Source organism: Typha latifolia, chromosome 4 (assembly GCF_019914945.1).
Source record: "Typha latifolia isolate L0001 chromosome 4, TyphaL0001v2, whole genome shotgun sequence".
Taxonomy (NCBI): domain Eukaryota; kingdom Viridiplantae; phylum Streptophyta; class Magnoliopsida; order Poales; family Typhaceae; genus Typha; species Typha latifolia.
The window spans coordinates 4,599,260-4,623,924 of record NC_133089.1 but is presented as its reverse complement, the minus strand read 5'-3'; the positions used below and the strand labels follow the sequence as shown (position 1 = coordinate 4,623,924).

The window sequence follows — 24,665 nt, the reverse complement described above, 5'->3', positions numbered from 1 at the left end:
TATCATTGTTTAAACTATTTTTTAAACTATCACTACAGTAAAGTTGCTGTTTCATAAACAATGGAAAATTATTGTCTTAGACTATGAAAATTTTTTCACCGTTAATTTTTATATAGATGAATTAATTAAAAATCGCTGTCTGAAATAACGATTTCACTTCATACTTAGTATTGTATTTTGAAGAATATTTTTTTTCCAGTAATAAACTCTGGAGATGATTAGAGCTGCCATTATTCAGGTGGAGTGGGTCAAAGACGTGACAAGCTCATGGTGTTATTAACTGAGTCAAAATGCCTTCAGAAACGGGCTTCCACAGCTTAGTCCGTGCCGAGTCTCATGCATATTCTTTCTATCCATAATTTACGTTAAAATTCTTTTTCTTATTAAGTCTAGTTTTTTTTTTTAAGAATAACTTTTTTTTTCTCTCTCATAGTAGTTCATATAGCAAATCAGATTTTATATAAAACGTTTTTCATTTCAGCGTCTTATATTTAAAAATCATTTTCGATTCAAAATTTTTACTCCGTATATAAATTTTGAAGTCAACTAGGGGAAAAAAAATGCAGGAGAGTAGGGTCAAAAACAACCCACAACTTAATGGCATAGCCTTCCACAACTTTCCTCAAGCTATTATTGCCTGCATAGGACTAAGATTGTAATACTAACGATGCAATATTTATGTGCACAGAATTAATTCTTTCTCATCAACGGCATTACGAAGTATATCTGTTGAATAATGCTTAATGTACCACAAATATGTTATCAATAATTCAAATTTCTTATATATTTATAGGCAATTAAGATACAACATTAATTAACATTTAGGAGTCTTTTTTGAAGGGTTTGTACCCTCTTTTTGGTTGTTCATAATCTTGTAATTGATTCGTAGGCTAGATAACGCTCGGGTAGCAAATAGATTAAGTCTACACCCACACGATGCGATAATTTATTCTTGCAAAATATGTATAAAGATTTTGATGAGGATTATATGACGGACAATCTTAGCCGTCTGATCGGTGGGATTTGCAATAAACCGACACCACTGGTGATTTGCAAGTCATACCAACAAGATGTCGCGTTCAAGTAGAGCATTATTTGGTAAGCGTAGCAACGTTGGTTTCAGAAATCGACCCGCAAACCGTTATTTTAGTTTTCATCTCCCTTTCCCTACCTCGATCTCGATCTCGATCTCGATCTGGATCCCATCTTTCTCATCCCCGTCTTACGACTCGATTGATCCCTCGGTTGATCTGCTCCTCCGCAATGGCGACCATGGAGAGCTTGATCGGCCTCGTGAACCGTATACAGAGGGCCTGCACCGTCTTGGGCGACCATGGCGGCGAAGGCTCTCTTTGGGAGGCGCTCCCCTCCGTCGCTGTCGTCGGCGGACAGGTATAGAAAGCATAAAAGATCATCGGATCTGTATCCGTTGGCAAATTTTATTGCATACCGACGTCTTGGTCTTCTTGGATTCGGCCAAAGTTTGCACCTTTCTGATATTTATGTATTTTCTTGTGATCTCAGAGCTCCGGGAAATCGTCCGTGTTGGAGAGCATTGTCGGGAGGGATTTCTTGCCTCGAGGATCTGGTAATGTGGATGGGAGAGATGCCGTTTCAATTTAGATTGGAATTTAAAGTATCGGTCTTTGCTTTTATGGTGTTTGCGTGAATACTCCTTCGGTTCATGGACTGGGTTTGTGACTTGATTTGGGATAAACTGTTTAGGTATCGTGACGAGGAGGCCATTGGTATTGCAGCTGCACAAGACTGATGGAGGTCAGGAGTATGCGGAGTTCCTACATGCCCCGAGGAAGAGAATTACCGACTTTGGTGAGACAAGATCTTTATTTTGGTTGGTATTTCTTTATCATCATCTGGTAGATCTGGTGCAAGACTCAAGTGGGCAAAAGCTTGTTTCATGATTGCATGCCATTGACCAATTAGCAAATTTATTGACTGGATCAGCTATCATCTTTTTTCTATTTCAGTAGGATAGTATTGATATGAAACTGGAGAGCACCATATAGAATTTGTGGAGTGACAACTTTTGGCAACGATACTCACAAGTGGTGATCGGTTATAGGTTTTAATTTAATCTGTGATGCCTCCGTAGTGTTGGATCAAGGTTCACAAGAAAGGTTCTCTACATTAGAGTGACCCATACTTTTCTGAAGTCAAGGATCATGATGATTTCGACAATGAGGACAGATTTTAGCTAGTACGTAACATAAGAATTTATCTAACTTTTTGCTACATTATCTAGTGAAGCACCTGTGTGTTTCAAGATTAAAATACTAAGACAAATTGAATTTGGAATATTGTGAAAGTGCTATGTCATTAACTATTTATTTTCCTGACATTTGGGTGTCCTTTGCCTTTATGTTAATAAGGATTTGAATAGCTTGGTTTAGAAGGCGTATAAGGAAGCTTATTCTTCTATTCCACTTTACTTAGATGGTATGTCTGTTAAATTTGATCTTGAACCTTCTATGTACTTGCAGCTGCTGTCAGGAAGGAGATTCAAGATGAAACTGATCGCATAACTGGGAAGTCAAGACATATATCTAATATCCCCATCCACTTGAGCATATATTCTCCACATGGTCAGTATTTGTAATTACATAGTGTCTTAACTGTTAATTGTTAGGCAACGATGAACATGGCTTTGTTATATTAATATGTTGTGAAATTATGCTCTGACCACTTTTCTAGATTCTATATTTTTCCCAGACTTTGGAAAACTTATTTTGAGATATTTTCTGTCAAAACCTGAAAATGGAACAGTAAAAAATGCCAACTCAGGATCCAAATCTGAGACCAATTTATCAAAAGTTGATCGGCATAAATGTATGAGTGTGCCATTACCAACATGCTATTACACATTAGATTGTTTCAACGAATTGAGGATTGCTTCGACTGAATTGGATGATAATTTTCTGATTTGATAATTATCATTCAGATTGTTCATAAGCTAATATGCTACACTGTACTTTTCCTGAATTTCATATTTTATTTGACATTTTTCTTTTTTGGCAGTTGTTAACTTAACGCTTATTGATCTTCCTGGGATGACAAAGGTCGCTATAGGTAACTTCTAAATGGGCCTGATGTCTTTTATCTTCTAATTGTGTCATGTTATGTCTATTTCTGTTGATATCTATACACTACTGCCTTTACAGAGGGACAACCAGAGTCTATTGTTCAAGATATCGAAAATATGGTGCGGTCATACGTCGAAAAGGTACAAACATCTGTTTTCTAGCTCCTTCTGTTATGACAGCCTGGTGCATAATGATGATCTGGAGAATCAGTTAAATATTTAAACAGGAAAACTACTTTGTATTCCTGTTTCTTATCTTTTGATTATGTTAAGCAAACAGAGAATGAGTTGCTGTTTCTACACTCCATGTAGTTTGCTCCTTTTGACCTACTTTAATGCACTTCTTTTCCAAAGTCAAACTTATGGCTGGCAAAAATAGTGTGATATTATTATGAAGTTCGTTGATTTCATTAATGCACATCTATTTAGTTAAATACTGATGTTATATCCTTATGAACTATTTTGCAAAATGTTATTTCCAATTTCTGTAATATCTCAATGGTGCTGTTTGTCTCTATCTGTAGCCCAATTGCATCATCCTGGCCATTTCTCCTGCCAATCAGGATATAGCTACATCTGATGCTATAAAGCTTGCAAAGGATGTTGATCCTACAGGTAAAATTCCTTTTATATTATTAGTTCTCCAAAAGGATGTGCAATGTTACATGCCTGCATGCTTGGGCTAGGTTTTATTTTAATGCTGATTTCAGCAATTTATTTGAAATTTAAAACCCTTACTCATGTTGTCTTTTGCCTTCTTTTTCTAGGTGACAGGACCTTTGGAGTCCTAACAAAACTTGATCTGATGGACAAGGGTACTAATGCTCTGGATGTAGGTTACTATTTGCAGTTCTGCACTTGCTTTGTCTCTGCGGTGCACCATTTGGTCTTTGATTACATTATGTTCTTGAGCTTGTTCTAGGTTCTCGAAGGAAGATCCTATCGTCTGCAGCATCCTTGGGTTGGAATTGTCAATCGCTCACAAGCTGATATCAACAAGAATGTTGACATGCTTGCTGCACGACGCAAAGAGCAGGAATACTTTTCAACTAGCCCTGATTATGGACACTTGGGACATAAAATGGGCTCAGAGTATCTAGCTAAGCTTCTGTCTAAGGTAAAATGTCTTTATTTAGTTATTGTTGCTTCATTTTGGTATTTTTAAGCTAAATGAATCTTGATTAATTTTTTATTCCCATTTTTGGTCCAGCATCTGGAGTCTTGTATTAGAACAAGAATACCAAGCATAATCGCGCTAATTAACAAAACTATTGATGAACTTGAAGCAGAGTTGGATCGGTTGGGTAGGCCAATTGGACATGATGCAGGGGTAAAATCAAGAACATGCTTTCTTCTTCTTTCTCTTTTGGATATTCTTAGTTAGTTATTCTGTTAATAACTCCAGGCACAACTTTACATAATATTAGACATGTGTCGTGCATTTGACCGTGTCTTCAAAGAGCATCTTGATGGAGGGTAAGAAACTACACTTTGTTCGTTACGTCCTTTCATTTATTGACTATCTGGATCTTTGAAAGTGATGAATGGGGGTGGGATAATTATATCTCCTTAGATGGGACATCTCTTAGACATACTCTTTAATTTTAGTGAATTTTCTTTCTAATTTATATTCCTTGTAGATAAAGCCTCTATTTTTTATAAGTTGGCAATATTTATTCAAGTAATTAATAGTAATTGAGCAAGTTTTGAGGCCATAAACTAGTAACAAATTACTCTGACGATATACTTCCTATGCATTTCTAAACTATGGCTAAACTTGTTATTTTGTTATCTTTAGGCGGCCAGGGGGTGACCGGATTTATGGGGTTTTTGATAACCAGCTACCTGCAGCACTGAAAAAGCTCCCATTTGATAGGCATCTTTCTTTGCAAAATGTTCGGAAAGTTATTTCAGAGGCAGATGGTTACCAACCTCATTTAATTGCTCCTGAGCAAGGATACAGAAGGCTTATAGATAGCTCCCTAAGTTATTTCAAGGGTCCTGCTGAAGCCTCTGTTGATGCTGTATGCTAATCTCTTCACATCCTTGCTGCTATTTTGACTTCTTTTAACATAAGTTCATCTCATTAGTTAACTTGATCTGATACTTTCCAGACCTATGAGCTATATGAGATTATATTCAGATGATATAAGTTTGATGTTGCTATATTTTGAGATATGCTTAGATACGTCCATTCACATGTGCGTTGCTTAATTTACTGGAGAGCGGAGAGATAGTGTAAAGCTTACAGCATTCGGAAATGTAAATAGCTTGATATGCCATTAATAGAGGGAAAGGCAAAGATGCTTTTATTGAGAGTAATGTATGCAAATTAGACTAATAGTGTTTTTGTTTTTTATAATTAGGAGGATCAAAATTTAATTATTAGTTAACTTTTATGGGTATCCTTGAAAAAGCAAGGATTTTCAGGGGTATATATATAAAGTCAAGTGTTCTGAGGGGTATCCATATAAATATCAAATTAAGAAGGGTATACAAATAAATAAGGAGCTTTTGAGGGGTATACATGCAAAAGAACCCATTAAGTTTTGATGATTTACCAATTGCTGGGTTTTTGTTTGTGGCTACTTAGTTTTTGCCTTTGTTTTTGTGCCTTACATGTTAAAATTCTTAAATGAGAAAAGCAGGTCAATTTTTGTATTTCTATAATTCTGCTACAATATTGTCATTTTCTTTCGATTCTCATCATATTTTACCAACATCATATGCTTTTAATGGCCAAAAACCATCACTTATACTTTTTTTTTGTCATTATTAATCTTTTTAGGTGCATTTTGTCTTGAAAGAACTGGTACGGAAGTCTATTGGAGAAACAGAGGTTAGCAAGTTTATTTGAGACAATACTGTTTGTTATGCTGATACTATAGTAGACAGTTGTACTCTGTGTATGGTTAGTGGTTACATATTTATACATATTGAAGTGGTTATTAAACTGTTTGTTGGTAACTACTATTTCAGAAAAATATCATCAGACTACATTTGTATTGTCATTAATTTCTCAGTTGGTTGAACTTCAAACAAGTGCATGTGCCTAGGTTGGATATCAGATTTGATAGATGAAATACATCTTTACTGAGATTCTCTGGAAGCATTTGTAATTGTTCATTGGCATAAATTAGAACAGGTTTTATATGTGTTTATGTTTTAAGATATTGATTTAGTGAACTATTTACATCTGTTAAGGCCTTGTTTTGTACTTATTTATATACCTATTCTACTTGACAAAAAAAAACACTTGCAATTTTCAGGAATTGAAGCGTTTCCCCTCTCTTCAAGCTGACATAGCAGCTGCAGCAAATGAATCCTTAGAAAAATTTCGGGATGATAGCCGGAAAACAGTTCTTCGTCTGGTTGATATGGAAGCTAGCTATCTTACGGTGGAATTTTTCCGAAAGCTGCCTACTGAACCAGATAAAAATTCAAATTCCACAACCCCAGCCATGGACAGATATAATGAAAACCACCTTAGAAGGATTGGTACGTTATTACTTGTATATCAATATTGTTTAGTGAATCTTTATCTACCAGTAAATGTTAGAACATCACATACCAGAAACGGTTCTCTTTGCATTTTTTTCTTTTTACTAAAAGAACAATGCAGGTGGTGTACATATTAACAGTACATAGTTGTATGGAACTTACCTAGTTATGATATTTTTTTTATCATTTCAGGATCAAATGTCTCATCTTATATCGGCATGGTATGTGAGACATTGAGGAATACGATTCCGAAAGCTGTTGTTCATTGCCAAGTCCGAGAAGCAAAGAGGTGTTTGCTTAACAAATTTTATGTCCAAGTAGGGAGCAGGGAGGTACGTACTCAAAAGAATTTGTGACATTCATTGTATTTATATTAGGACTCTAAGATATAATCTAGAAAAGGTTAACTTTAATGTTAGAGAGTGCTTCATAAAAGCTTTATGCATGCAAAAATAAATTCAAAAATGAGTGTTTGAGCTTAAATATATAGTTCCTGAAGAAACTTATTAGAATTCAACCAGGTGAAAGTTAAACAGTAAAACTAGAGAGTTAGTATTGAAACTGCAAACGATGATATTTTCCAAAGTGGCAGAAACTATATCAATCAAATTTCTGAAATATCTATAATAGGTTAAGAGAAAATCAACTTAATTCAGCCTACTTACTACATTTTTAGTGGATACTGGCAGTTCCCAAGTGCATTGTTTGATCCCACTGTTAAAACCCTGCTTTGACCAATGAGGAAATTAAATTGATTAAGAATTTAAACTTTCTCCCAGGATAATATTGGCTACAAGTCGTAAGATTCTACTTGTCTCATAACATGCAGACTCAATTCTGTGATCCTAGATTCAGATAACAAAGTCGTTACTGATAGCAAAACCGCATGATCTTTTAGAATTTATTCTGCAGTACTGAACCCAAAACATTCAGTTCAAGATCATAAGCAAGTGCTAATAGAAGTATACAGATGCCCTTCATCTGATTTTTTCTTCTTCTTTCATTATACAGAAAAAACAACTCAGTGCAATGCTGGACGAGGACCCAGCTTTGATGGAGAAGAGAGAAGCTATCGCTAAGAGACTCGAGCTATACAAATCTGCGAGGGATGAGATCGACTCGGTTGCATGGAAATGATTAGTGAAAAGGAATTATAAGCAAGTGATACAGGAAATCTCATAGCAAATGATACAGGACAACCTCATTCCTCTTAATTTCTTTTGGACTTGGCGAAAATAATGACCATTCTTCTACCAACCACATAAATTGCATGCCATCATTCACGTTTCATTCTACAATTATGTAAACAGTGATTTGCACTCTCCTTATTTTCCCAATGATTTCTAATTCATTTTTTCATTTTATCTGCATATACATCAATCCAGAGAACAAAAGAAGTGATTGCTATTCAATCAAACTTCGAGTCTATTGAGGGCGGTATATGTCGTGTATGTATACCGCGAAAACAATACACAGTAGATATTAAACCTAAAGAGATACACATAGTAACATATCGATCCAAGTATGCAGTCTTTGTAAAGGAGAACAGGAAGGTAGGAGGCTCTAAGACTTGTTGTTATTAACCTGTAAGCGGCTTCTAAAAGCCTCCCATGCTAAGCCCTGCTCCAGGTACTCGATGTTATTGGGATCGAATGGCCCCTTGATCACATCAATGGACTTTATCATTGCCCGAGCCGGAAGAACACTTCTTGATGGGTCTGATGCTGTTCTTGAACGCAAGCAAGATGAGAATCCCTGCACACCCACCTAGATTCTTCGTTAAGGGCATCAAACAAACTTGAAAATCGTGAAGTTTAGCAAGAAAGCAATCATATCTTGTTGTTTATACTTTGTCTCTTGTGTCTAGGCTAATGAATTAGACAAAAGATCAATCATTTCTCATTTAATAACATAAGGGATATATCATACATTGAAAATATGAATAAACCTTAGAAAAAAGCGAGAAGAAGAAGAAAAGAAGAAGAAGAAGAAATGCAATGTAATAATTAAGAAAGGAAATATATATATATATATATATATATATATATATATATATATGTATACCTTAAAGATGAGTACCATTTCTTCTTCACTGTCAACTGTAGCTTGGACCAGGAAGGCCTCGTTTCTAGCCGACTCACTGTACGATTCGAGCATTGCAATCTCCGTATTGAATCCGTACTCTTCCTTCCCTTCCTCCTCGTCTTCATATCTCACTCTCCTCCTCGCAAGACAAAAAACACCACTTTCCCTTCGTGCACGCGTCTCGATGCGGTCTCGGCGCCGAACCGGCGCCGACTTCTTGGCCGTACGGAGCAGGAGCCATGGACTGTGAGCCAGTGGTATTGGATAGTGGAGCACCATCTAGAACTAGAAGAGGTTTTCTTTCACCTTTTGGTGAACGGTGGTGAGTGGGATAAGGTTAAGGTGGCATCTGATCTGATACGATTTTCTTTTAATATATATATATATATCATTTAAGAGCTTAAAAAAAATATTACTAAACTTTAACTAATATTCTAAGCCTATTACACTATTGCTCTATGCTTTAATTAAGTCGTTGAGATAAATATCGTCAAGCTCTCGCTCCCATAAGTTACTAAACATAATTAAATTAACTCGTGTCATTGAGTCGAGCCACGACACTAAACTATAGCAAACCCTAATTTTCTCTTAGGGTTGAAATTAAATCAGCGATCTTTTTTTTTGTCATCCAACTTTTTGGTTGGTTGAGATGTCAACTTCTCAATTCTTCATCCATTCTGCATCATGTGGATCAATGATTGTGAATCTTCTATAAGCCGGACTGCAGTGTTATCGTGCAAATTTGGGCCGTATCTCAACATAAACTTTAAAGTCAAATATATTTCCCACCTGAATTTTTGTATCATTATGTCTTTATTCTATATTATTATGTCTTCCTACAATTAAATATGCTACCGGTTTGAATAAAAATCAATCTACAATTCTAAATTCTTTTATTTTGTATTACTAAGATACCCATAAATTTTTTTTTCTTTGAATCCACGTGTCAAAAGAGAAGCACAGTCCGAGGGAGGATTGGATTAAAAAATAATAATATTTTACCCAAGTTATTATTATTATTATTTTTTTGTTGAGATAAATGTTCCGTACCCGAGTTATAGGAAATTCATACAGCGTGTGCTGTAGAGGATCGGCTGGACCAGTGCCACCTCCTCCCAAGTGTCAATGATTGAGTCGAGTAGACTCCGTGTGCTTTTGTGGTCTCTATCCAAAATGAAACAATAGTGACAAAATTGTCAAGTTCTAAGAAAATTTAAACCACTCTCTTATAATCTTTTTTTTTTTTCTTCTTAATTTCTTCTTCGGATAAATATATATTTTTTAATTAAAACTTTACTATTATAGGGTTCGCTCGTCGAAAATAATTGAGTCAGCTTGATCGATCATAACTCTGCACTTGAAGTAAGTCGAGCTTGAAGCATTAGTTTAGATTTGAATTTTTAATATCACGCCAAGCTTAATTAGATCCAGCTCCATAAAATTTAATTTATATTATTAATCTCTTATTTAGAATAAAATCTAATAGTTATTCATATTAAAATTAAATTTTATTTCAAATAGTCTGGAATCTACTCATTAATTAATCAATTGAGCTCGAAATAGGCACGAATTAAAATTAACGAATCCTAACTCAACAAATTTACTAATTTCACATAATCCGACCCAACCACATGAAGAAATCTCCCAAAAGTGGAGAGGAAATCTTACAAACATATTACTAAGAAAGATTCAGACTTTCCTTTAGGGGGAAAAATAAAACTCCCAACAGCTTTAGTTTCTAATTAAATCATCAATCTCTATTCCAAAGATTGCGTCTTTGTCTTTCCAACTATGTACATTAAACCATTGACTAATCAATGCCTGTGAATCACGAGATCCATCGCAATCCTAATCTTCGATTAGAACGTCCTTGATTGATTGCAGTCATAGTCTTCTTTAAAACTCTCTCCCTGCTTAAAAAGCCACCATAAAAAAATAAAATAAAAAGGAATTAAATTTACTCGTTTGGAAATTTCCTTATAAACAGTAAGCCGAAATCTTTTGGGAAGGAGTAAGATTTGGACGCCTGCCCCAAATATAGGAATTGGAAAGCAAATTATAGCAAGAAATCGCCCTCCCAACTCTCTCCCCCCAGTCCCCACTTACCCACCGTCCGATCGTATACATCCTCTTACGGATGGAGTTCATTACAAACCAGTAAAGATGTCGGCGTGGTGGGCATTTCGTACAACTTACGGTGCAGGTGATCGGAACGAGTAATCGCCGTGATCTCCCATTGGTCACGGTCCCCGTTGGGACTACTTCCCCAAAACTACCCCAAAGCAACGGACCCACTTCTTGCTCTAGCTTTCCTTTGCTATAAAATAAGCACGCAGCCATATTAAAAGAAGCGCAAGGACTCCAAAAAGGACAATTTAATTATTAGTCGTCGCCTCCTCTCTCTCTCTCTCTCTCTCTCTCTCTTTCTTGCTCGCTCGCCTCCCCCAAATCTCACCCCTTGCGTGGATCCGTAACCTTCGCCGAGATCGCCGGAATCGAGCGGGGCCGTGGAGCACGCCGGCGGTGGAGTCGAGTTATTGCCGGGGATCTCGCCGGAATTGGGCCGGAGTACGGTGGAGACGAGTTGGTGTTGACTTCTCTCGATTTGGTGGATCTGGTGTGGGTTCGATGTCGAAGATGCTGTCTTTTGGATCGGAGTTGATCGGGACGGAGGAAAGAAGCAAAATTTCGTGAGGGGGCTGGGGGAATTGAGGTAGGGTCTGTAGTTCGACCCTGGAAAGGGGTTTGGAGGACGAAGAGGGTGATGGCTAAGGTGCAGCAGATGCCGATGTCGGCGATGAGCGGGACGGGGAGCTACTCACCGGCGAAGGTGGAGGAAGCCGTGGCGGAGCAGTTCCCGGTGGGGTTGAAGGTTCTTGTGGTGGATGATGACTTGACTTGCTTGATGGTCCTAAAGCGGATGCTTCTCCATTGCCGTTATGATGGTGAGTTCGTCTTTGAATCTTTGGTCTATGTGGGAAACTGTGATCCTTTCTTTCTTGTTATCAGGTTATATTCTGGTTTTAGGTCTGATTTTTATGCTTCGAATACGCTACCAACTAACTTGTGTTGTCCCCGTGACCAATATCTAATTCTTGCTATGATGTCTGAAAGTTTGTTTTGTTGTTAAATCCGTGAAGGTTCTCGTCAGTTCTCTTCTTGTTTTTAGGTTTATGTTTCTTGTTTTTAGGTTTATGTTTGTTTCTGAAAGCTAATAGATCTATGTGGACTTGAGATGATTGTTGATAATAAACCACTAGATGCCGCGTTGCTCCTCGCTTGTTTCTTATGATTTTTGTGCTATTCTATGCTGCTTTTGTTACCAATACCAAATCTCTTGCTAGGATTGTTTGAAATTTGGTCCTTACGAATTCTGTGAAGTTTTTCATCAACTATGTTGCTGTTTCTAGGTTTCTCGTTGCTTATTCAATGAATGGCTTACCTATTGTGGTATAGTTAAAATTTTCCAGTACTATTTCCAAGGGTCAATAAAAGACCAAGCTAAAAATCCTTGGCCCTCTACTGTTTCAAAGATATATTTTGGCAAGCTTGTTCTGGCATTAGTTGATATTTGGGCTATGTGGGCAAGATTCAATTGGAAATACTTGCCTCAGAATTATCTCAGCCTTGAAAGACACTGTTTGTCTGGCTTTGGCCGATTGCATGCAAGCTGTGCAGTATGGGGGTAGTTTTACTTCTTATTTTTGAAACATTTTCAAATTCTGTATTCTTATTGTTAGCTCTTGATCTCATTAATCAACTAATGAAGTTCTGTAATGCATATATATCACCGCTATTCCTTCCTTTTAGTCCCATGTCATTGTCTTTGTCATCTTTAGTTGGATTAGCCATCCTAATTATAGAATGCAGAAACTGGGGAGAAAGCAATGTTATAATTATAATATTCCTGCATTAAGTCTTTTAATCCTCATCTTGACCGAAATGCACATAGACAATATACTTGTTTTAGTTATATCTTACTATTCTTTTTTTAATGATAGGAATTATGATATGCTCTTCTGATCTATTTCCTAGGAGCATGACGTCTTGCCATTCTCTTCTTTGAGTCTTTCTTCACTTCCACTTATATTATTTTTAAAACAATAATTTTTGCTTTCTAGGAGGAAACACTTTCCGACAATTTTGCCTTTACATGAGAATTCTATTCTTTCTGTATTTGAAATAAAATAAAGAAAACAATATACTAAGCTTTACTTTAATGTTCTGGTTTGGTTTTGAGGACATCATGTGGTGTTGGTGGAACCATGTTTTGATACTTGCTGAATGAACTTAATGCTAATGCTTTGATTATCTATTTATCTGATGCCTGATGATCAATAGGAACCTTTTGATTTCATCAATGTTGCGCTTTTCTGTAACCAAGATATGGTGATTAATCTTTTTTATTAGGTTAAATATTGTTCTGCTATTTTATGGGAAAGTTGGCTATTTTCCTCAAGTGATTATGGGCAGAATGTAGGCTGATACAATAATCTTTTCCTATCTTAGAAAATTTTCATCCCATAGCCTTTCTTGGTCCTGCTGCAAGATCTCCTTAACCTGCTTTACTTCATTGTTTTTGTGTAGTCACAACTTGTTCCCAGGCTACAAGGGCATTATCTCTTCTCAGGGAGAGCAAAGGTGGTTTTGATGTTGTACTAAGCGACGTTCATATGCCTGACATGGATGGATTTAGGCTGCTTGAACTTGTTGGTCTTGAAATGGATCTTCCTGTCATCAGTATGTATCTCCCTTGCTTCATTGTAAACTTCTAAATATATCTTTCACTGCAATTTTTTTTATACATTTTCTTCATTTTCAAACTCGCAGTGATGTCTGCTGACACAAGAACCAACATTGTGATGAAAGGAATAAAACATGGAGCTTGTGATTATTTAATCAAGCCTGTACGGATGGAAGAGCTGAAAAACATTTGGCAACATGTTGTTAGAAAGAAGTGGAATGATAGTAAAGAACTTGAACACTCAGGTAGCTTGGAAGATTCTGATCGTAATAAGCGAGTCGCTGATGATGCTGAATATGCTTCCTCTGTCAATGATGGAGCTGATGGCACCTACAAGTCTCAAAAAAAGAAAAGAGATATCAAAGAAGAGGATGATGGTGAACTGGAGAATGGAGATCCTTCTTCATCAAAGAAACCACGAGTTGTGTGGTCAGTTGAGCTTCATCAACAGTTTGTCAATGCTGTGAACCATCTTGGAATTGATAGTATGTTCTCTTTCTAGTGCTTAGAGGTTTCTTTTGTGGTCATCACATTAAAATTAAATTACTGCATGCACTCTTGTATTCCTCTTATTAATGAAGCTTGCTTATTTATTTGCAGAAGCTGTCCCCAAAAGAATTCTCGAGCTAATGAATGTTCCTGGCTTAACGAGAGAAAATGTTGCTAGTCATTTGCAGGTATGCCTCTGAGCTTTATGTACCTAGTTGAAAACTCATTGACATCCTTTGAGTTATTTCTTATCATTTTTTACTTGCCCAAAAAAATGATTTGAAGTTTTTTTTTTTGTACTTTGTAGTACGAGTGCGATATAACAAGCTACTTGAACATTTTCAGTCCTAGGATATCAGTAGAATTAAAAAAAGTTTAATCTGTAAAATAAAAATTTGTTGCCCACATATGGACCTGATATTTTGCATTTTACGCATAGAGAAAGAACGAATTTATGGAAGCTAGTTTCTAGTATCATTAAATTTATTAATGATGTAGGCCTTTTTACATAATGCATGATGATGACATATATAGCATTATGATTACCAGCTTTGTGCATAGCTGTACATATATAAGAATGTATGGCTGGATTGTTTTGGTTGCATTTTCCTAAAGGCCTATCAGTATTTTCAGTTGATGATACAAGTACTTCTACGATCATTCACTTCTTTATACCTTTTGGAGTAAAGTTATAACAGAAGAATATTTCTACATACTGGAAAGGAGTACAAATAGAAAAGTAGCGCACAATGTACCACAGAATGGAGGCAGGCATTCTTTTCACCTTCACCATCAGAAAATAGATTTTGCAGTAGAAATCTTGCTAAATAGTTTTAGTTTTAATCTGAGATGATGTGTTTTCTTTGAAGTGTTTGTTTCAATTTTGATCATAGTTTGGACAACACAGTATAGTTCAGGCATTATTATGGAACTTTATTAGTTTGAATAACTTGAAGGGAGGAAGGAGTATATGCATACCTCAAAGGGATTTCACACAAGGTTTAATTGCTGTTGTTGTTACTGTACTGTTATTTTGAGAGTACAGAAACATACCTATTGAGTTTGAATATATTTAGGAAATGTGATTCCGCTAGAATCTTTAGAATATAACTACTGCAACGAATATTTATTCACTGCTTCTGACCTGTTTTGTTATGCATGAGCACAGTAGTGACTAATGAGGTTAACCTTTTCCCTAATATCGCCATTCAACGATTATTAAGGTTGCACAGAGCTAGCTATATTATCTTAAGTTGTTTCCTCTACCTGAGTTGTAGAGAACTAACCTTGTTATTTAAAGACGATCTTTTTCTTGTGTCGTCAACAATGTTTTGAATGATGTTTTTGGCAACCTCCATGTTGGGCCAGTGCATCGGCCACCCCGCCATCTTGATTGGCACTGGTGAAAGGCATTTACATGCCTTTGTGGGACACCTAGGCGTTGAAAAGCGCTAGCCGGGCCAATTTAGCAAGCTCTATGTTCGGTCTGCTAATTCTTAAATTAATAGAAGCGGGTCAGGTTGGAAGTGGGTATGGGTAAGTTGCATATAAAAAAAACCACCTTCTCTTTCAATCCTCTCACCTTGTCGCCTGATCCCGTGACTAGAAAACCCTAAAGCCCTCTTTTTCTTCCTCTCCGGCTCTCCTTTCCACGGTTGGCTGCAACAAAGGCCTCTCTAGATTATCCTCTCTCGAGCAACTGGAGTGGAGGTTGGCCTTGTGCGACATCATGGAGGCCATGGTCATGCACCGGCGTGGACGCCATGAAGGTTGGCCTTGTGTGGCAGCGTGGAGTGAACACAACAAGCTAAACCCCCTTTTCTTCAATGGAGCAAGCACGACATGGAGCGAACACAATTTTCTATCGCCTTCCTTCTCCTATTCACTAAATGGAAGTTATGTTCCTCTTCAGTAGGAACATGGCTTGCCTTGTCTTTACCTGAGACTGCTAAAGGGAAGAGAACTGATTGTCGTCTATGATAAATAACACTTTTTTTAAAATGAAATTCACCCTCTTCAATTGCATTCAGTGTGTCACAAAGAAAAAAGCATGGAGTGATGGACAAAGTGAACACGTGCTGGATAGATGTTCCTCTCTTAGTGGAGTACGATAGATGGAGTTTTTTTTAAAGATGATATTATGCATATATATATATTAAAAATGCTAAACCGCTTTGGCACTCGACTTCCACCTAGGCGCTAGGCAGTGGGGTGACTGCGTACCATCTGTGGCCGCCTTTTAATACACCGATCATCAGATCGATTGCTTATATGCATTTTATGCTTATACTTTCCTATTTGTACACGTGTTTAGTAATTCTTTCCTTGTGCAGAAATTCAGATTGTATTTAAAGAGATTAAATGGAGTAGCTCAGCACCATACTGGACTTTCTAACTCGTTCTGTGGATCTTCTTCAAATGTAAAAGGGAATCCAGTGGGAAGACTTGATTTTCAGGCTCTGGCTGCATCCGGCCAAATACCTCCACAAACTCTTGCTGCCCTGCAAGATGAGCTTCTAGGTCGACCTTCAGGCAGTCTAGTAATTCCAGACCAGCCATCTCTGCAAACTTCAGCTCAAGGGGTCAAGTGTGATTCTATAGAAAGAGAAATAGCATTCAATCAGCCTCTGTTGAAACCCCAGAATAACATATCCCGGCAATTCCCTCAATCTAGTATAGCTTTTGGGGTTATGCCTTCTTCTTTTCCAACGTGGTCCTGTAATGACCTTGCTGTTTCAGAGTCTGCTAGAAACCTTGGAGGGATAAATAAATGCAGAAATGGAAACCCGCTGGTCCAAATGTTTCACCAGCAACAGCTAAATCATGCCCTAGCAGAATCCCATAACACATCTAGTGTGCAGCCTTCTTGTCTGGTTGTTCCCTCTCAGACATTAAATACTCTCCGGGTAGGCGAGAATCCTATGCTCATCAATCAGACTTCCTTGGTATTAGCCCCTCAGTCACCAACCAGTTTTCAATCAGTAAATGCTCCTACTTCCATTAATCAAGATTCTGTTCTTGTCCCTTCTCAATTGTCAACCAGTTTACAAGGAGGGAGTAGTTGTGGCATCATAAATCAGAACTCGATAATGGTCCCCTCTCAGTCATTTCTCAGTCTGCAGGAAGGTGGTTTACTAAGTCAGAATTCTACTCTGTCCCCTTCTCAATCATTGACCGATTTTCATCAGGTAGAGAGTAGTCCTCTTTTCAATCAGAGCACTCCAGTAGTCTCCTCTCAACTGTCCACCAGTTTTCAGGCAGAGAAGCATCCTACGCCACTCGGCCAGCTCTCCATGTATAACAGCGGAAATACCCTGGATTACAACTTACTTTCGTCTCAGTCAAAGAATGTGCGACTTGGTACTGGGCAAGTCATAGATGAAGGCTTCAGGAACAACACTGTGACAAATAGCTACTCAATTCCCAGATTAGTTTCTTCTCCAGCATCATCTTGTCCTGATGGCTCAACAGGTCAGCACATGCAGATTTCTGATGGGAATATTCTTGCTAATGGACCACCTTATCTTTTGCCTAACTCATGCGATATCCAAAGATCTGGTGCACTTTTGAGGAAATTTCCTGATCAAGGGCAAGGGAGAAATCTTGGTTTTGTTGGTAAAGGTACTTGCCTTCCCAGCCGCTTCCTTGTGGATGACATTGAATCTCCTACCAACATCTCGAGTCAAATTCATGCTGGCACTGATGATGGTGGAGAAGCAGCAGACCACGATAATTTTGGATTCAACAGACAAATCTAAAGTGGGGGGGTTTAGTGCTTCACATGTTGGCCATGCTCATTGTAAGTAGGTAATGCAACAATCTCCAATATGTTACATCTCATTTTTCATATAAAGGGAAGAATTGCTTTTATTGTAGGACTGGCTCTCTACGTCAATAAGCTGCCTGTTCTTTTTAATATTTCACCTGAAGTGATCCATGTTGTTTTTTCTCTGGTTTAGAATGATAATTAATTAATTTTCTGTCATTAATTCTTTTTCATGGAAGAACCAAAACTCCAGATACTTGGTACTCAAGGCTTGGTTGTTTTTATTGTCCTCTTCCATATTTTTTGTGGATAAATATATACATGATGGATTATCTATCCTACAAAGACCTTTTCTCCTTTGAAAGGAAAAGGTAGTCGCCTCTGTACGTCGCCTCATGACATTTATATCAGGTTGACTTCTGTGAGTTTGATCTGACATATTGACTTGAACAGTCAAATTGTCTGCCAACAGACCCCATTAGGGTGTCTTATCTGCTTTATTTCTTTAAGGTCAGATCAACGCTGTTCAGACTTCAGATGACTTTGTTCCTTTTATGAAAGGGGAGGGAATTCTATGATTCAGGCAAACTCAGGAAGGTTAGATGCAAATTTGTGTCACTGGTATCGTACGTATATGATTTGATGAGCTTTTGGAGTTTCAGCATGATCTGTGACCTAACAATTTGCAGAAATGCCATTGCCACATTTCTAGAGTGTGATTTTAGTATTTTCTGCATTTAAAACTTCAAGATCTGTGGCATGGTATGACCTTTGGATTTTGGCAAATAACTTTGGAGTTTGAAATGATCTTGTTATCTTGTATAGCACAAGTCAACTCTATGTGATGCTCTGAATAATTGAATAATTTCGGTTGTTTTGTTAGGCATATGCTCCGTTATCTGGACTTGAAAAGTTTGTCATTCTAACAGGTGGATTTGTTTTGCAGGTTACCATGATTCTTCATAGAAAATGCAGTTTTCTTTTTCTCTCTTCCCTTCCCAACACCCGAACAAAACTCGTCAGCCACCCTGTGTCTGTCTTCTAGGTTAGATGTCCTGCTTGATTTAAATTTAATCACTCTATGGGACTTGTTTTATCAAATCTGCTTTAGGATAAAGTTGGTGAATGGAAAAATATTTCTCATTTAATTGTTTATAGTTTCTGGAGACAAGCCCCATTTAGGCTGTGGTAATTTTGTTTCTTAAACACTGATTTAGTATAATGATATTTAATTCTTGTTTACTTTTTTATGTTCATACAAAACAGTGTAAATGATGAGGGTAAAAAGCTGAAAGCTTAATTTTTCTGGTTTTCAAAGCAGTGACATAAATTTTCCTCGACCTGGAGGCATTGGCATCTATGATGAAAATAAGATGACAGGAGTTCTTGTTTCCTTTTTTATACCAGTTCAGAACTTATTTGAGTTGATGCTTTCCGACAGCTTCTGCATCTTTTTCCACCTACTTAAATAAGATGCTGAGCGGCAGCTTTGCTTGAAGTTGTTTTTCAATTTAGTTCCTGGATAAATTGTATACAATTTATTCTGAGATTATGCATTGCTTCATGTAGTAGCCTAATGAGAAGTAAGCCAAGTGATGTCATGCAAATATTTAGAAAAATAATCTCTGAAAATTTGATACAAATACGAGACCCATATCTCAATATCCATCACAATCAATGAATCAGTTTTTTAACCCAGAAAATGTACCCTAAATGATGATAAAATGCAAAACCTTGTTAAGAACAGAGCACATGCTACAAAAACTAAAGAAGGGAATCAACATTCCACCTACCAATCATTAGACCAACTCCTCTTAAAAAAGCTGCACATGCTACGTGTAATCAATGATTCGACTGCAGGCAAGTCGCAATGAATAACAAAACTCATTAAGAGAAAGATCTCTAGCCTTCTTTTTTTCTGGAAGTAACGTCTAATGTCGTAATTTTTTCGACGCGGACACACTAACAAATGTCTATGTAGAGTAGTCGTGCCTGCACTGCTAGTCGCTAGAACCACCCACCAATTGTTTCTCGCATAGTTTACATTGGGCTTTTGCGTCAATTACTTGGCCATTCGCGTCTCGGATTTTAATCCGATCAAAATGGTCCGTCCCAAACAACGGATCTGCTCCTTTTCCTTCTGGAGGAGAGGATTCACGATCGTCGTCTTCGTCTTTAGAACAAGAACCCATTTAAACCCCCCCCAAAAAAATAATCGATAATAGATAAGTTAGAAGAAGTAGATGGGGGTATATGTAAGTATTGATGGAGGAAAAAGAAAATTGAGATTGATTTTTTGAGAAATAGGGTTTTATTTATAGACAAAGGATGAGATGGCAAAAGACTTTCATACTGCCCCTGACGGTTAGCCGTTTGTTTCTGTTAGTTGAGGACAAATATTGGATTTCGTAGCATTTTGACTGATTTACCCCCCTTGAAACTAGCCACCTTTGTTGTTTTTGTGACCGTTTGAGGGGGGCATTTATGTCCAACCAAACCATTTGGTATCCAGCTGGGCTTAAAAGTTCGGAGTCGGGCCGGGCTTAGGCCCGACCCGTAAAGGCCCGAGGTTGACCGGATAAGCTTGTTTCGTTCACATTTGGTCCTTTACCTTATCCCTCTCAAAACCCTAGTTTTTGTGTTGGATTCGTTGGGGTTTCCGATCACCTCTGCAAGCTCTCAGGTAGGTTTGTTTACTTGGGAAAGCGTTACATCTTTGTCAACACAATTTTATTTCGATTTGGTGCAAAATTTTGCGGCTTTTGCGTTGGAATCGTGGAACCCAGACATGGGTTGTTCGTTTTTATATCTGTACACTACTTGTGGAATTGGAAGAAGGAAAGAAGTGGAATTCGTTTACTAACCTACTTTTCTATCGCAAACTGGAAATTATTTGGCTAATGAACATCTGGAGCTGGATTTATGGCTGCAGTTAGAGTTTTCTATGGCGAATTTTCTTTTTTAGCAGGCGTTTTAGAAGTCGTTTGTGTGAAAAAAAAAAAAAACAAATAATGTAGCACTAGAATAATCTCAATTGAGATAGCCAAATAGAGCTTCGAATAATTACTATCGCCTATTCACATCAGCTAATGTAATGTATTTTCCTGCAATCAATTTTTAGTTGCTAGTGCGAACTATGTTTTGTTTACTAGGTTCTAACTAGTATTTTATTTTCCTTCAATTGCTGCTATGTAATTAAGAATATAGCAGTATGTCTTCTCCATTAGCTCGTGAATGGGTAGGGATACAGCAGTTTCCACCTGCGACGCAAAGTAAGTTGCATGAAATATTGGGAAAGCTGAAGGAAGAGGTCTGTTCCATAAAATTTATTTCTTTACCTTTTCTGGTGAAATGCGCATTCCCTTATATTAGCTTTTTATTGTTTCTGATAGAATGTGAGCACATTGACAATTCTGGTGATGGGGAAAGGAGGTGTGGGGAAGTCCTCTACTGTTAACTCTATAATAGGGGAGAGGGTGGCTGCTGTCAGTGCTTTCCAGGTTTTCTAACTTCTATCTACTTGGTTTTAACTGTCCTGCTAAAAGATGTTGATACTTATAAAAATATGTTTGTCAGTCTGAAGGGTTGAGACCTATGATGTGCTCACGAATGAGGGCAGGGTTCACTTTGAACATCATCGACACTCCAGGGCTTGTTGAAGGTGGATACGTCAATGAACAAGCTCTTGAGATCATTAAACAGTGAGTATCAGTTCATACATATATTGACAGCGTAGGAACTTAGTTTGAGTGAATTTGCTTATGCTTTGCAATGATCTGAGACACTCGGTACAGTTTGGGGTTTAAGCAGGCTGTTTTAGTTTTCTAAGTATTTTGTTGGGCCAACTACTTTTTAATAGAAATTCTACCGCATTGCATAATTCTTTTTTCTGGAAAAACTGGTGAAGAAAATTAGAATACCTGCTCTCTTTCTCCTCTTCTCTTTCTTCCTACATTTAGATAAGGCCATATCAACTCTCTTGCTTGTTTATGAGGTTTCCGTAAGTGCTAACTGTTTTACTTTCCTTTCTTTTATTTTTTTTTCTTCTGTTCTAAACTTAGAAGTGTGTTTATCTATTGCCCTTTTTTGGCTTGTGCTTTAGATTCATTAGTTGAGAGCTAATCTTCTGTTCCTTGGTGTGCCAGGTATCTTTTGAACAAGACCATTGATGTTCTCCTCTACGTGGATCGGTTGGATGCATATAGGGTTGATAGTTTGGATAGACAAGTTATTAGAGCCATCACAGACTCATTTGGTAAAGGTATCTGGCAGCGAGCTTTGGTTGTATTAACCCATGGTCAGTTATCTCCACCAGATGGACTAAATTATGATGACTTTGTTGCAAAACGATCGGATGCACTTTTGAAGTACATTCGTTTGGGTGCTCGTCTTAGGAAACAAGAGCCTCAGGTACTGCATCTAGTCCGTTTGTTATGGTATATTAATTTTTCTTGTTTAAGTGTCTCAAGGTTGTTTCTTATATCCTGCTTCAATGCAAAAGACATTGAATGTTTAGAGTTCTGTATTTTCACAATTAATGTTTAAGTAAATTCTTATATGTAAGACAAATACATATTCTGTATAGTCACTGGAAAATCTCTAGCTTTTTTTAGAAAAAATAAAAAGGGATGATTGCGTTACTTTCCAACAATTTCATAATTATGAATTCGTTATCTGATGTAGTATAAACTTTGTTTTTTTTTTTTTGCCACTGCGTAATTGTTCCTTTTTGTGATAGTGCACAGTGCAAGATCCAATGTTGTTGTCACACATGGACTAATGCCTAAAATATGGCTTAACTGTTGCATGTTGTTCTATTGTTGAAGTGTTGCCTCTCCAATTTGTTGCTTAACACACTAAAATTGCCTCATTCATTTCTACATTTATTATTACCTCACATGAGCATGTGAAGACTTTAATCTTGCTAAATGCTGGTGTCTGGATAAATATATAGCTTGTTTTAGAGAAATGAGCTGGATAATGTGTACTATAAAAACTTCTTAACCTCCCCTCTGACGAACTAATTTGTATTATAAGATTAAGGCAAGCATAGGAAGACCGGCTTTTAGTACCGAGTCCTGCGTCTCAACAAGATAAGTTCCTTGACTAACAGTAGAGGGATAGGGTTCTCTATCTCCTGTACATTTCATTAATATAGAGCTTATAGAGTAGACATGGCTGTATGTTGTATGTTGTAACTTGGCTTTCATATGGATTGCATAAGTTCTTGCTCACCATTTGTTGGATTGAGTATTAGGGGGATGGAAATATACTAATGCCCGATCATCGTAGGAATCTTGCTTACCTGTGGTACTGGTTGAGAACAGTGGCAGATGCAAGACAAACGACAGCGGGGAAAAGGTTTATTCATCTCTAATCATTCTTGCTCCTAGTTCTAGCTCACCTTTGGGAATTTACAACATAATCTTGATCTGTGGATACAGATTCTCCCTGATGGTACTCCATGGATTCCGAACTTAGTGAAAGAAATCACGGCTGTTATTTCAAATGGTAGCAAACCCATCGTAGTTGATCAGAAGTTGATTGATGGCCCCAACCCAAACAACAGGGGAAAGTTCTTTATACCGCTTATCTTAGCTTTTCAGGTCAGCTTTCTACATACTGAGCAATTTAATTGAAATTTTAGTGAAAGCTCCACATGCTGAGAAAAATCTACTTACTTTTATTTATACTGATTTTTTTCTCCATTTTCAGTACTTTTTTGTGGTAAAACGGATCCAAGGAGCCATAAAGCATGACATTTCGAAGGAAAGCAAGCCTCTATGGGAGCTACGTGACATGGGTTTGGCTGATCGCAAATTTTAACATTTCAGAGCTGCTGTTCTTGCTTCTTTTTTTCTTTTTTCCTTTTATCTCCAGCAATCTCGTAAACTTTTGTTGTTCAAACGGGTATTATCTCTTCTTGAGGGCATCGATTAGTGTTATTCTTCCGTAATGAAGGTAAAGCTCGGTATATGTTTGCCTCCCAGGCCATGAAGTAGCTGAGTTAGTAAAGCGGGTGATTTCTTTTCTGTTCAGAGGAGTCTTCTGCAAATGCTTTCCGACATCTATGGTTATAGCTGGCTATAATTATTCAGTAAACTGAAGAATTTGCTTGCATTTTTGTTGTTATTCTCGTACTCTTGAGTTTCCAAATCATTCTGTATTACAAAGATAAGCTGTCTGGAGTGGCTGAAAAGTTCAGTTATGGAGGAGTTGGCCTTCATGCATTATTGGCTCAAGAGCTTCAAATCATGGGCTCAAGCGCAAAACTCTGGCTCTTTGGTGATTATCATCAAGCTTTCCACAATGTCCGGTCACTCAGTCTCCATTCTTCCTTCAGGCCGAGGGGGTTTTCTAGTAGGTGGTCCAATTGCATTAGACTCTGTATAAGTTCCTCCCACTCCTTTGGCCTTTTTCTTTTTTTCTTCATCCCCTTGTTGTTGATCTTTTAGTGAGGATGCCGAGAAGAGCTAATGTTGTTCGAGTTGGTGGCAGGCTTGCCCTCCAACTTGGACAAGTCCTGCCTCTTATCCATCTTGGTGGCCGACTCTCAGGACCTTACTGGACTGGCATTTTTGGTTGCACTAGGTTGGCGTGGTCCAAGGTTTAAGATGATCAGCCGCATCGACTCCATTAAGAGGGGCCGTAGGTTGGCGTGGTCCAAGGTTTGCCCGACCAGGCAGACGGGCCGGACCTTCTACCTTTCCCTTGGGGAAATGGTGGTGGAAGCTGCTGGGGTTGGGGTTTCCCACTAGAAATTCCCTTAGGGAAATGGTGGTGGAAGCAGCTGGGGTTGGGGTTTCCCACTAGAAGTAACTTATAATGCACCTCTATTATAGGAGGAGATGGTTTTTTTTTGTTAATAATCATTTATGAGCCCGAAAATTAAATATGAGTTGAACAATTAGTTAATCCTCTCTACATACAAAAATACTTTGGCATTCTTAAACTTTAGCGAAAATAGTAAGCTGCTAGTC

General features: G+C 37.6%; 4 protein-coding genes across 6 annotated transcripts; 3 read left to right on the top strand and 1 right to left on the bottom strand.

Moving 5' to 3' along the window:
- Positions 1–1,115: 1,115 nt before the first annotated feature.
- On the top strand, positions 1,116–7,971 carry LOC140787124 (phragmoplastin DRP1C-like). Its single transcript, XM_073135895.1, has 16 exons — positions 1,116–1,392; positions 1,525–1,588; positions 1,726–1,830; positions 2,502–2,603; positions 3,037–3,087; positions 3,180–3,241; positions 3,625–3,715; positions 3,868–3,932; positions 4,023–4,217; positions 4,311–4,430; positions 4,506–4,576; positions 4,899–5,124; positions 5,889–5,939; positions 6,370–6,598; positions 6,794–6,933; positions 7,613–7,971. Exons 1-16 carry the CDS (start codon positions 1,264–1,266, stop codon positions 7,736–7,738), a joined length of 1,827 nt encoding a protein of 608 aa, XP_072991996.1. The 5' UTR covers positions 1,116–1,263; the 3' UTR covers positions 7,739–7,971.
- Positions 7,927–9,033, bottom strand: LOC140787125 (uncharacterized). The gene is made up of 2 exons (XM_073135896.1): positions 8,666–9,033; positions 7,927–8,356 (listed from the first exon to the last, which is right to left on the bottom strand). The coding sequence occupies exons 1-2, from the start codon at positions 8,963–8,965 to the stop codon at positions 8,165–8,167; spliced, it is 492 nt and encodes a 163-aa protein (XP_072991997.1). The 5' UTR covers positions 8,966–9,033; the 3' UTR covers positions 7,927–8,164.
- Positions 9,034–10,991: 1,958 nt separating this feature from the next.
- LOC140786150 (two-component response regulator ORR21-like) lies at positions 10,992–18,927 on the top strand. Of its 2 annotated transcripts, none has more exons than XM_073134383.1 (6): positions 10,992–11,631; positions 13,274–13,426; positions 13,517–13,915; positions 14,031–14,107; positions 16,253–17,718; positions 18,632–18,927. In XM_073134383.1, exons 1-5 carry the CDS (start codon positions 11,451–11,453, stop codon positions 17,675–17,677), a joined length of 2,235 nt encoding a protein of 744 aa, XP_072990484.1. In that variant the 5' UTR covers positions 10,992–11,450; the 3' UTR covers positions 17,678–17,718; positions 18,632–18,927. The 2 variants fall into 2 exon arrangements, with proteins under 2 accessions (XP_072990484.1, XP_072990483.1); XM_073134382.1 differs by having other exon boundaries at positions 16,253–17,726.
- Positions 18,928–20,227: 1,300 nt separating this feature from the next.
- LOC140786557 (translocase of chloroplast 34, chloroplastic) lies at positions 20,228–23,805 on the top strand. 2 transcript variants are annotated; one of them, XM_073135063.1, is made up of 8 exons: positions 20,228–20,368; positions 20,886–20,995; positions 21,078–21,185; positions 21,262–21,386; positions 21,831–22,095; positions 22,978–23,046; positions 23,130–23,291; positions 23,401–23,805. In XM_073135063.1, exons 2-8 carry the CDS (start codon positions 20,897–20,899, stop codon positions 23,509–23,511), a joined length of 939 nt encoding a protein of 312 aa, XP_072991164.1. In that variant the 5' UTR covers positions 20,228–20,368; positions 20,886–20,896; the 3' UTR covers positions 23,512–23,805. The 2 variants fall into 2 exon arrangements, with proteins under 2 accessions (XP_072991164.1, XP_072991165.1); XM_073135064.1 differs by having other exon boundaries at positions 20,316–20,368; positions 20,893–20,995.
- Positions 23,806–24,665: the final 860 nt, after the last annotated feature.

Bases quoted from the DNA above. Each gene is read 5' to 3' on its own strand.
- LOC140786150 (XM_073134383.1), top strand. From the start codon at position 11,451: ATGGCTAAGGTGCAGCAGATGCCGATGTCGGCGATGAGCGGGACGGGG. The intron at 13,427-13,516 runs GTATGTATCTCC...TCAAACTCGCAG, and splicing joins AATGGATCTTCCTGTCATCA to TGATGTCTGCTGACACAAGA. The intron at 14,108-16,252 runs GTATGCCTCTGA...TTCCTTGTGCAG, and splicing joins ATGTTGCTAGTCATTTGCAG to AAATTCAGATTGTATTTAAA.
- LOC140786557 (XM_073135063.1), top strand. From the start codon at position 20,897: ATGTCTTCTCCATTAGCTCGTGAATGGGTAGGGATACAGCAGTTTCCA. The intron at 20,996-21,077 runs GTCTGTTCCATA...TGTTTCTGATAG, and splicing joins TGGGAAAGCTGAAGGAAGAG to AATGTGAGCACATTGACAAT. The intron at 23,047-23,129 runs GTTTATTCATCT...CTGTGGATACAG, and splicing joins CAAACGACAGCGGGGAAAAG to ATTCTCCCTGATGGTACTCC.
- LOC140787125 (XM_073135896.1), bottom strand. From the start codon at position 8,965: ATGGTGCTCCACTATCCAATACCACTGGCTCACAGTCCATGGCTCCTG. The intron at 8,357-8,665 runs GTATACATATAT...GTGGGTGTGCAG, and splicing joins AAATGGTACTCATCTTTAAG to GGATTCTCATCTTGCTTGCG.
- LOC140787124 (XM_073135895.1), top strand. From the start codon at position 1,264: ATGGCGACCATGGAGAGCTTGATCGGCCTCGTGAACCGTATACAGAGG. The intron at 1,589-1,725 runs GTAATGTGGATG...TAAACTGTTTAG, and splicing joins TTTCTTGCCTCGAGGATCTG to GTATCGTGACGAGGAGGCCA. The intron at 3,242-3,624 runs GTACAAACATCT...CTCTATCTGTAG, and splicing joins TGCGGTCATACGTCGAAAAG to CCCAATTGCATCATCCTGGC.